This window comes from Cydia splendana, chromosome Z (genome assembly GCF_910591565.1).
Source record: "Cydia splendana chromosome Z, ilCydSple1.2, whole genome shotgun sequence".
NCBI lineage: Eukaryota > Metazoa > Arthropoda > Insecta > Lepidoptera > Tortricidae > Cydia > Cydia splendana.
In genome coordinates, this window is record NC_085987.1 from 18,495,547 (window position 1) to 18,507,155 (window position 11,609).

At 39.5% G+C, this 11,609-nt stretch overlaps 1 protein-coding gene and 1 long non-coding RNA gene across 2 annotated transcripts in view; one reads left to right on the plus strand and one right to left on the minus strand.

The window, feature by feature from the left end:
• The window catches only part of LOC134804941 (uncharacterized), a 384,312-nt gene that overhangs the window by 19,448 nt on the left and 353,255 nt on the right, over positions 1-11,609 (minus strand). The window lies entirely within an intron of this gene.
• LOC134804590 (DNA polymerase alpha catalytic subunit) lies at positions 239-11,481 on the plus strand. The gene is made up of 9 exons (XM_063777702.1): positions 239-439; positions 671-858; positions 946-1,182; positions 1,353-1,949; positions 4,601-4,792; positions 6,775-7,029; positions 7,658-7,787; positions 7,875-10,313; positions 11,188-11,481. Exons 1-9 carry the CDS (start codon positions 355-357, stop codon positions 11,412-11,414), a joined length of 4,350 nt encoding a protein of 1,449 aa, XP_063633772.1. The 5' UTR covers positions 239-354; the 3' UTR covers positions 11,415-11,481.

Below are 11,609 nucleotides of genomic sequence, written 5' to 3' on the forward strand. Positions count from 1 at the left end.
GCGCCAATCCAAATCTTAAACGTCAAAACTCCAGTTGAAAAAGTAGTGTCAGCGTTAGGGGATACCAAATACCTTTTACCCGTAAATCACATTGTAAATAACTCTACGAATGAAGTTTGTTGATAAATAAAATATTAAAGCATGGCGGAATCTTTAGGTAACTATCATATAACATCTGTTAATCCACCGTATTTCCATAAAAGTGTTTTTAACCTTACTATACTCCTTGTTTAACCTTTAGCTGGACAAAGGGCTAAACGCCAAAAAACTGATAAGTTTGGAAGATTATCGGCACTGGAAAAGTTGAAAAATTTGAAAGGAAAAGGTTCAAAAAACAAGTACGATGTGGACGACATGGAGAACGTGTATGATACAGTGGACGAGCGCGAGTACAGCGCGCGCGTGCAGCGCCGCCAGGACGACGACTGGATCGAGGACGGTCAGTCTGTTTCTTACTTAAAACTATCTGCAAGAATGTGTTTCATTCTTGTACATGATTGCAAGGGACATATCATGAAACTGGGAATCTGTCATTGGTTGTCTTGTCTTGTGTGCGAGTGGACTACCAGAGCTTACATCCGATATGCCTTCATTGTACACTTATCCATTTATAAATATTTGATTGTGAAGAAATCATATCCATCATTCATTCATCTGTTCACTTTTCCAGATGGAACAGGATATGTAGAAGATGGCCGTGAAATATTTGATGATGATGAAGATGTTGATGACACTTATGTATCATCAACAAACAAAGAGAGTGGCCGTGGTCAGAAACGGAAGGCTCGTGTTGTAGCCCCTTCGGCCAAAGGCAATATAAGAAACTTACTGGGAGCTATGCCCACTAAGAAAAAAGAGGTACACCAATTATACATTTATTTATGTATGTACTTGTTTGCTTTGATTAAAACAAAAAAATAATATAATTATTATTTTCTTTTACAGGACACTAAAATATCAGAAGATAATATATTATCAGATATTATGTCAGATTTGGATGGCAATGTGGCGTCAGCAGTTGTCAAACCAAAACCTCTGATAGCTCAGAAGGTTATCACTGTGGATTCCAGTAAAAAAGATGCTCAGAATTATTTCAAAAGCCTGTCCTCTTTGGTCAAAAAGACTTCAAATATTTTTAGTAAGCAGCATAGTTCTGAAGTCAAAACAGAGAAAGATGACAATGTGAGTACATGACCTATTTATTTATTCTCATCTATGTTTTTGGTTTTGTTCATGACACCCTAAGGGCTGGACAATTTAAACTAAGCAGACACCTCTGTTCAATGAACTATATTGGTATGATGTTAATTATAAATTGATTGTAAATGATATGTGTTTGTATATTTTTTAAGGCTGTAGACAGTGAGGCTCCCAAGTCATATGAAAAAACAGTATCGAGTAAGCCTGAGTGGACTATTGACAAAGATATAAAAAAAGAATTGGATGACAGTGCTTCACAAAACATTGAAGAGTTTCAAACACAAGATATTGACTTTGCTGATGATTTTCATAATGATGCTTTACCAACACAGACAGATGCTGTAGCAAAAGATGATAAGAGCATTCCCAGTTCTGCTGCCACCTTAACTGATGTGGCGGATGAATTTCTGACTGAGCAATTTGAAATCTTTTCTACTACAAAGAAAGAACCTTCTCCCATGAAGCTAAAAGAATTATCTAATAACTGGATGGATGAGATGGGTGACAACCAAGCCAGCTTAGCTGTCCAAACTGATGGGTTGTTGCCACTGCAGACAAATGAGAATGGAGAACAAGTACTGAGGTTCTACTGGCTGGATGCATGGGAGGACCGCTATGTGAAACCCGGGGTGGTTTACCTGTTTGGGCGCGTGTATGTCAAGCCCGGCAATAAGTCTGCAGGAAGCGTGTCTTGCTGCTTGGTGGTCAAGAACATTAATCGACAGTTATTTCTTCTACCAAGAGAATATGTGAGTTTAATATTTTATTATATAATTTTGTAGTATAAATTACATAAAATAACAACTGGTTACTTGGTGCGAAACCTATAGGCTATCATGAAGATGCAAATTATGAGCACATCCATAATTCTGTTTGACAAAAATACATCTTTCATACATCAGCCATGCAGCTTTATTACAGGTGCTAAATAAAAAATAACTCATTAATTTTTTTCATTACAATGGTAAAAGATTTTACGAGTTACTCCTACAGGCGAGCATATTTTGCAAAATGCTTCCTTTTCTATTCAAGATTATAACTATTATATATATTTTTTTCATTGATGTTTATTAGTGATACTAATAAACATGGTGGTAGTTTAATCTGTTAGATGAGTAGGGTACCAGCTATTTCATATATAAAACTATGTATTTATTACTATTGATATATTTGTATTGTTGTCCTTTTATAATCCCTTATTTTTCTTGGTTGGTTCAGTTGGTTACTGTCTTAAAGAACAGTGTTTCTCTACCAAACAGCTATCTTTTTACAATAGGTATAATAATGGATGAGATAATATGTAATTTTTGTAGTAGTAATAATTATTGTGTAGATTTATTCAAAGGAAGGCTAATTGAACATTATTTTGCATAAATAAATAATAGTTATTTGTTTTACAAGGGGGCAAATTTGTTATTTAACCGCTCGTGCGCGCAAGCGAAAGATTCCATAATTGAACACGAGCGTAACAAGTGGTTCGAAAAGTGGAATCGTCAGCCACAATCTATAAAACAATACAGTCATTCGACGAAGCCGTCTAGACAAAGCAATCGTGCGGGATGCGAGGTGTGAGTCGCGTTCACCCGAGCTGCATACATCGCCATTGTTAGTAGCTCGGTACTACTTACAGGGCTGTCTTACTTATAGGGCTAGCGTGTCTTTTGGGCAGCTGTGTAAAAGTCTGTGACAACCCTACTGTGCGGTGTCGGCATATACGCAAACATCAAAGGCGACGGTCCACTGTTACTTTTTACATTGTGCTTCAGCGTTGCGAGGGTTAAAAAAAAATTCACAACACCAACGCAAGGAAAATACTAACAGTAAAATATCAAACTAAATCAAACCAAATGAACATTATTAAATATTTATCATTCAAAATCATCAATCAAAAGAATTCTGGTTCAATGAAAATTGAATTATTGTTCTATCAGCCAACATAAGGAAACAAGTCAATATTTCCATCAGATTATTTTGCCACACATGTGGATAAAAAGAAAAAGCAACTTTATCATCAGTTTTTGAACAATCAAGAGAGCCCTTTACCAGTTGGTGTGATGAAAATATTTATGTTGATCTGTGTACTACAAATGTATTTAGCAAGTTAGCAAGACACTGCATTGCGAATATTGATAAAAATAACGCGATTATATAATATTGCATTCTCAATTATGGACTACCACCCTTATTATTATACATAATGGGTGATATTATCACCTTTTTGCTTTGCGATCTTGGCTGACTCACTGCGATCGTCTACACTACATAATTATCTGTACTTTTTGGTTTTTCTGTTTCTTTGTTTATCTTCCATTTGTTTATTTTTGTTTTGTGTTTATCTTAAGCTTCGATTGATTGGTAAGTAATTTTCTACATGTCACGGGAACAATAGTATTTTTAACCGACTTCCAAATCTCAAAAGGAGGAGGTTATCAATTCGGTTGTATGTTCTTTTTTTTAAGTTTGTTACTCCATATCTCCATCATTGCTGAACCGATTTTCAAAATTCTTTTTATGATTGTATGTACAGATTGGTCCCGTTTTTGTCAAAACCCAGTTCTGATGATGGGATCCATGAGGAATCGAGGGAACTCCTCAAATCTTAAAGGCATACATATAATGATTTTTGTATTTTTATTTACAAATCAAGCATGATACTCAATGTTTCTGAAACAGAACAGGGGACTGATTTTTGAATTTCGATCGCTCGATTTCATGTGGCTGGCTTCAATGTATCTCCACTACTAGGCATTTACTTAAATTCTACTAATAATTAGAATTGAAAACGAGTGGTCAATACCACTAGATTCCCAGTTTCTATTGATCGTATTTCAAAAATATCAATTCGCCGTTTTCCACAGATATTCGAGCGCTCGAAATAAAAAAGTCGGCCCCCAGGTATTTTCAGAAAAAATGCATGTTTTGACATCATCAAGATATAAGTTTTTGCTATTTGGGGCTTTCTATAAGAGAATATTATATATTTATTAAATGACATAAAACAATAAGAGAGAGAGGCCAGCCAATAAAATAATAATATAAATCAGGGGTCTCCAAACCCCGGCCCGCGGGCTATATCCGGTCCGCGACGCGTTCCAATCCGGCCCGCCGACACCCAAAGCGTCAGGCCCGCGGGAGCTAGGCTCCAGGGGTTCAGCCCTAACAGAGACTAAACTAATCAAACTGAATTTTATCAAAATCGTTAAAGCGGTTTAGCCTGAAGAGGTAACAGACAAACATGCAGTCAGAGTTATTTTCAAATTTATAATATGGATTTATTGCGTTTTTGTCGTTTTCATCGGTTCCACATATATTTGTGTGAGCCATCGCAAAATGAATGTAATTTTGTAATGATGTTTCTGTCTGTAATGTTCATGCATGATAATTTCTCTGATATTTCCAGAAATTAGACTCAATCACATTGGAGGCAACGGAGCAGGAGGTGAGCATGATGGACGTTTACGAGGAGTTCAACAACTCGGTGGCGGCCGAGCTCGGCCTGAAAGAGTTCAAGTCGCGCAAGGTGGCGCGCAGCTACGCCTTCAGCCTGCCCGACGTGCCCGCCCTCTCCGACTATCTGGAGGTCAAATACTCGGTCAGTTATACAACAACAACTCATTTACACATATGTTTTAAAACTATTTTACCCATACCCATATACAAGCAGCAGAGCTCGTAGGTACCTTCTATGGATATATAGCTTTATTTAGGTTTGGTGATAGTCCAAGTAGCATGGAAGTGTCGGCAACATCAATATAGCAGCCAATTAAGAACTTAGAGTGATTTAAGGGACGTATAAGAGTGTCAGAAAAGATTTAAGCTGTATAAAAGGTACTTTACAGACATTATACAGCTCAAGCTGTATAAAATCATTATAAAGGATTCTGCGGAAGCATGGGGTGCTTTATCAGAATATAAACAATCTACTATAAAACTAAAAGTGTTGTGAGAGACAACAAGCTAATTCTATCGTAAAAGCTGTATACAGGCTGTATTGTAGTAACACTTGGCACTTTTAGCTGTACAAAAGTATCTGTCAACTCCGTTTTAAAACATTAAGTGTTGTGAAACACTACAAGCTAATTTTATCGTAAAAGCTGTATACAGGCTGTATTGTAGTATCACTTGGCACTTGTAGCTGTACAAATGTATCTGTCAACCCCGTTTTAAAGCTATTTCTTATGGCGTAATCTTACTCTCCTATAAGAATAGTAGTTGTATAACTTCTGTCTGTAAGGGTATTATAAAACCAAATGAATAAATGGCAGCTATAGTACAGCTTTTTTCTGTATTACTGATAGAGTCGCTTATAACAATCTTTTGGCGTAATTTTACACTCGTATAAGTATAGTAGTGTAATGATTTCTGAAAATAAGTGTATTATAAAACTAAAGGAATATATGACAGTTACACTACAGGTTTTTTATTTGTTATACGGATCTCTAAAGAGAATTATAACTTATGTACGGAGAACCGAAATACAGCCAAACGAATACAAGTATTCTATTGTAAAGCTGTTTTAATTACAAAAGCTGTAAAAGACACTCCATTTATTACACAGCACAGCTACTAAGATTATAATGCTCTCCAACTATCCTGTAGGCTGTTTAAAAATTGTCGCCATTTTACAATAAAAAAAAACGTATTTGTAATTATAATTAAAGAAATACTTGCTAATATTTACCAGACTAACGCCGTGTTATGATTACCAGCTAAAATAAATTGTTAAGCCTTAGAATTAATATTTATAAATATTTTTGATACTCTAACCTTAAAAACAAACAGTAACTTTACCGATTTTTGATATTTTCCTTATGGTTTCTCTTTGTTATTTTGCAGGCGCGTAAATATTTTGCCAGAAAAGATACACAGGTTCACAATAAATAATAATCCGCACTTACCAATAATGTAATATTCCATTCAAGTCCTGTATAATATTTACTTTTACTTTTACCATCCACTATAACACTTTATTGTCGCCATTACTATATTACGAATGAACAAGATTAAGATATTTTAGTTTCTTAAATGATTATTATTCTCTTGTAATTCTTTCTTATAACTCATTTAAAACGTATATTCTTATATCGTACTTTATAAGAGATTATCAGTAGTGTTAAGGTTTCCTGTTACACCGAAATATAGCTGTAATGCAGCTATTATGCAGCTTATGTATTGCTTATACAGCTACTCTACAGCTCTAATAACGCCAAAGGCTGTATAATTTGGGCCCTTTTTTTACTTATAAGGGCTGTATAAGCGCTTATACAGCCTTTGTACAGCCTAACTGTACAGCTTATAGTCTGCGACTTATAGTATACAAATAAACTTTAATACAGCTTATATACAGCTTGCAATGCTACTTGGGAGGTCGATTGTCCCCAGGTATATTTTATTTAGAAATCTAAGAAAAACGTGACGTTTTCTCATCTTCTACACATATTCATCCATACGATCTTCATCTATAGAGATTCTTATAGCGTTTTATCACAAATAAAGGTACTTTGAAAATATTATTAACATTGTTCGATAGGTTCCATATTAATCGATGTGTATTTATTTGTAATCAATTTGCAGGCAGCATTTCCAGCGCCCCCAGTGGGAAAGAAGTACCTGACCTTCTCGCATATTTTTGGGTCCAACACATCTTCGCTGGAGACTTTTCTGCTGGAGAGGAAGATAAAAGGGCCCTGTTGGCTGGAGGTCCGGCAGCCCGCCGCGGTGCAGGCCAAAGTGTCCTGGTGTAAGCTTGAGGGGGCCACAGAAAAAATGGAAAATATAAGCGTTATCAGGACTGGTGATTTAGAACCTCCACCAATAGTTATATGCACGGTAATAATATTAACCACCAGAGTTTCTTTTTTAAATCTTCATTGAAATAAAAGATTAGTTTATTCACAATTGAAATTAATGTGACAGCAAAACAAATGAACGCTTATTATCTAATCTACCATAGAGTAACTTAGGTTGGTATTCTATCTGTCCAATATATTGGTCCAATGTGTATTGCGTCTCACAATTTGCTTAATGAGAGAGTGCGAAGCAAAGAAATTGGACAGGTGAAATACTACCCTTATATAAAGTCAAGCTTTTTCCGACAGTAGAAAAAAGCGGCACATAATTTCAAAATATGTAAGCGCGATGGGTAATCATCCTACAGAAAATTTGAATTTCGCGCCTCTTTCCACTGACAAAGTTGTCTGACCGGCTATATTTATCTACGTCCAATACCTATATTGACAACCATCAGAGTTGAAAGTTAGAAGAAGTAGGGTCTCTAAGACAAAACTGTGATTTTATAACACGTCTATTTGTTCTTATTGCGGTGAACGGCTCAAACCCGGGAAGTGAGTGCAAAATCGGCTGGTCACGAAGTCAAAGATTTAGCAACCCGACCCCTATTTATCTATCATGCGCATTCGATGTAACAGACTATTATTGAAAAAATGCTCTTTTTCAGATCAACATGAGAACAATTATGAATGTAAAAACTAGGAAACAAAAAATACTAATGCTAAGTTGTTTGGTACATAACAACTTCCCTGTGCACAAACCACCACCGAACCCGCCCTTCCAGCAACATTTCTGTGGCAAGTATCCCATCTCGATGTAGTAGTAGTTGAATAGGTACGGCGGGCCCGGGTGTGTGTGACATGTATTTGTTGTTTTGGTTGCAGTGATCACCAAGTGTGCCGACCTGTGGCCGATGGACTTGAAGCAGGCGCTGTCTCAGTACAAAGCTACCAAGTTGACTAAATGCGACACGGAGAGGGAGCTGCTAAACTATTTCATGGTGCAATTCTGGAAACTAGATCCAGATTTGGTCGTAGGCCACGATCTACAGGGATTCCAACAGGATTTATTGATAGGAAATGTATTAGACTTGAATATACCAAATTGGTCTCGTTTGGGACGCCTAAAGAGGTCTACGGTGCCGCAAAGAAAATACGCAAGTAAGGACGCTTTTTTGGGGCGGCTGGTCTGCGACATTAAAGTGTCTGCCATGGAACTCATCTCGTCGAGGAGTTTCGATATGGACACGCTTTGTGTAAACGTGCTCAAAATGGCCGAAGGCGAACGTGTTGACGTGGCTCTCGAAGATTTACATAGATATTACGAAAACAGCGGCGATCTCCTTCAGCTAGTGTCGCTGAGTATGCAAGATGCATCCTACATACTCAAGATTATGTGCGAACTGAATGTGATTCCGCTCGCCTTACAAATCACGCAAATAGCCGGTAACGTGATGTCGCGGACGTTGCTGGGCGGGCGCTCCGAGCGCAACGAGTTCCTGCTGCTGCACGCGTTCACGGAGCGCGAGTACATCGTGCCCGACAAGGCGGCCGGCCGCCGCGCCGCCGCCACCGCCGCCGCCGCCACCGGGGACGGGGACGCGCCTCCCGGCAAACAGGCCAAGAAGAAAGCCGCCTACTCCGGGGGCCTGGTACTCGATCCTAAAAAAGGGTTCTACGATAAACTCATACTGCTGATGGACTTCAATTCCTTGTATCCCAGTATTATACAGGAGTACAATATCTGCTTTACTACAGTAAAAAGGAAGAACGCTTCCGCTCCCGATGACGACATGAACAACCTAGTGCTACCGGGACCTAATAGTGAATTTGGCGTGCTACCGACGCAAATTCGAAAACTGGTAGAGAGTAGAAGAGAAGTGAAGAAGTTAATGAAGGCGAGCGATCTGCCCCCGGAGCAGTACATGCAATACAACATCCGGCAAACGGCGCTGAAGCTGACGGCCAACTCCATGTACGGGTGTCTTGGGTTCGCGCACTCGCGCTTCTACGCCAAGCCATTGGCCGCGCTCGTCACCATGAAGGGCCGCGAGATCCTCCTGGACACGAAGGACATCGTGCACAAGCTCAACTACGAGGTGGTCTATGGCGACACCGACAGCTTGATGATCAACACCAACTGCTTGGACTACGACTACGTCTTCAAGATCGGCAACGATTTGAAACGAGAGATCAACAAAAAGTACAAACAGATCGAGCTAGACATTGACGGCGTGTTTCGATACCTATTACTGTTAAAAAAGAAAAAGTACGCCGCAGTCGTAATTAGTAAAAATAAAAGCGGAGAATATGTAATGAGTCAAGAACACAAAGGTTTAGACATTGTGCGGCGCGACTGGTCGCAGCTGGCGGCCGAGGCGGGCCGCTTCATCCTCACGCAGATTCTGTCCGAGCAGAACCCCGACGACCGCCTCGAGACCATACAGGCCCATCTCAATAAACTGAAAGAAGATCTCGTGGGTGGGAAAATACCTCTCTCTATGTTGACCATAACGAAGCAGCTGACGAAAAACCCGAGCGAATATGCAGACAAACATACGCAACCGCACGTTCAAGTCGCACTCAGACTTAATATGAAAAATAGTAGACGATTCAAGAAAGGCGATATCGTTCCTTACATTATTTGCGAAGACGGGACTGCGAACTCGGCGACGCAAAGAGCGTATCATATAGAAGAACTAAAAAGTTCGGACCATTTGAAGGTAGACTACCAATACTACTTGGCGCACCAACTTCACCCCGTGATATCGCGAATCTGCGAGCCCATCGAGGGCGTGGACCCGGCGCGCGTGGCCGGCTGCCTCGGCCTGGACCCCTCCGGCTACAGGCAAGCCGTCAAAAAGGAAACCACACAGACTGACACCTACGAAGTCGAAAACGAACAAGAAAAATATAGACATTGCAGAGAATTCGTTTTTACGTGCGTCGGTGAAAATTGCAAGATGGAGAACAAAATCAGGGAGTGTTTTGTTAAAATGGACAAGGAGACCGTATCGTTTATGGAGTGCTGCCAGAACTCTAAATGCAACGCGAGGCCTGTGGATTACTTGGCTAGCGTCCAGAACGCGCTGAGCGGGCAGCTGCGAGGGTACGCGGCGCAGTACTACGGCGGCTGGCTGGCGTGCGAGGACCCCGCGTGCGCGCACCGCTCGCCGCGGCTGCCGCAGGCCTTTGCCGGCGGCTTCCCGCTCTGCCCGCGCTGCGAGAAAGGTGTCATGTTTAGAGAGTACACTGAGAAAGACCTCTATCTACAAATAAATTTCTTCCTCTTCCTGTTCGACATCAACAGAAACAATAACTTAAGTAAGTTGGCTCAAAGTACTTGTTTTTTTGTATAGTGTGTTTATGCACGAAAGACATAATGACGCAATCACACTGTTCATCTACCGGGTCGGTCGCACATGCTTAGTATGGAATTGCCAGAATATCCCGCTTAGAGTGCTACTAATGTACGTGTAGGATACTAATATATGTAATTATTATATAACCGACACATAATGTCATACTTTGGTCGTTCATTAAAACTTCATACGGACGGACTAGCCCGTCCGACCCGCTGCTACCACAGCGCACGTTGTTAATCAGCACCGCAATCGGAGTGGTTTTCTGCTTTTATATATACCTACCTAATAATAAGCTACAATTAATGTCTGTATGAATAAAATCTAGCTTTCAAATTCACCTACTTCCCAGTTTCTCATACTTAATTTCGGTGGCAAACGTAATCTTATGGTACCAAACCGTAAATATGGTGTTTACTTATAATATGTATTTATAATTGAAACTGCAACATTTATTTTATCTTATGTAATACATATATGTATAGAGACCAACCCACTTGAACTCTAAACTAACACAAACTCAACACCTCTCGCTAGGCTCGTTAGGATCGTGTTGATGAATAGATAATGAAGATGATTGTATAAAAAGGCATACTTAGGCTGCACTGAAAGCTTACCCCAAATTTTACAGCAACTGTTTCATAAGATAAAATTGCGAGGTTGCGTTTTATAAAGGCCCGCAACCTGTAATCTCCATTTGCCACTCTTATTAACTACCAAAATTGTTTGACTCTGACAGCGATTACACGTTATGGGTCTTTTATAAAAACAACCCAATTAATTTACCTTCAATTTTAGTGTGATCAACCGACGGTGAACATCCGCTCTTGTTACAGAAGTCCGAGTCGCGTCGCACGTGGCTTCAGCTTTCCAAGTATTGAAAGAGATGACAGAGGATTGCTTGGCTCACTCCGCCTACTCTATAATAAACCTCTCAAAGTTGTTCCGCTTCTTCAGCGTGGACCCGAAACTCGGCACCAAGGCGAAGGCGGAAGCCGTCGAGATCGACATTCTCCCGGAGACTGAACATATAGATGCTTTCATGGAGTTAGGCTCCTACTAGTATACACCCGATCTATGTTTATGCGTCTATTTGTATAATGTTATTCAATAAACTTATTTTTAGATAAGTATCATGTAGTGGATACTCATTTTATACACTAGATTATTAAAATCGTTTTACATACTTATACCTGTGTGGTCTGTAACACGTGCAAATAATTAAAACATAGATTGTACTTGTACTCCTCAAACGATG

Coding starts and splice junctions, on each gene's coding strand:
- LOC134804590 (XM_063777702.1), top strand. CDS start 355: ATGGAGAACGTGTATGATACAGTGGACGAGCGCGAGTACAGCGCGCGC. Junction 440..670: donor CGACGACTGGATCGAGGACG/GTCAGTCTGTTT, acceptor TCACTTTTCCAG/ATGGAACAGGATATGTAGAA. Junction 10,314..11,187: donor CAACAGAAACAATAACTTAA/GTAAGTTGGCTC, acceptor CTCTTGTTACAG/AAGTCCGAGTCGCGTCGCAC.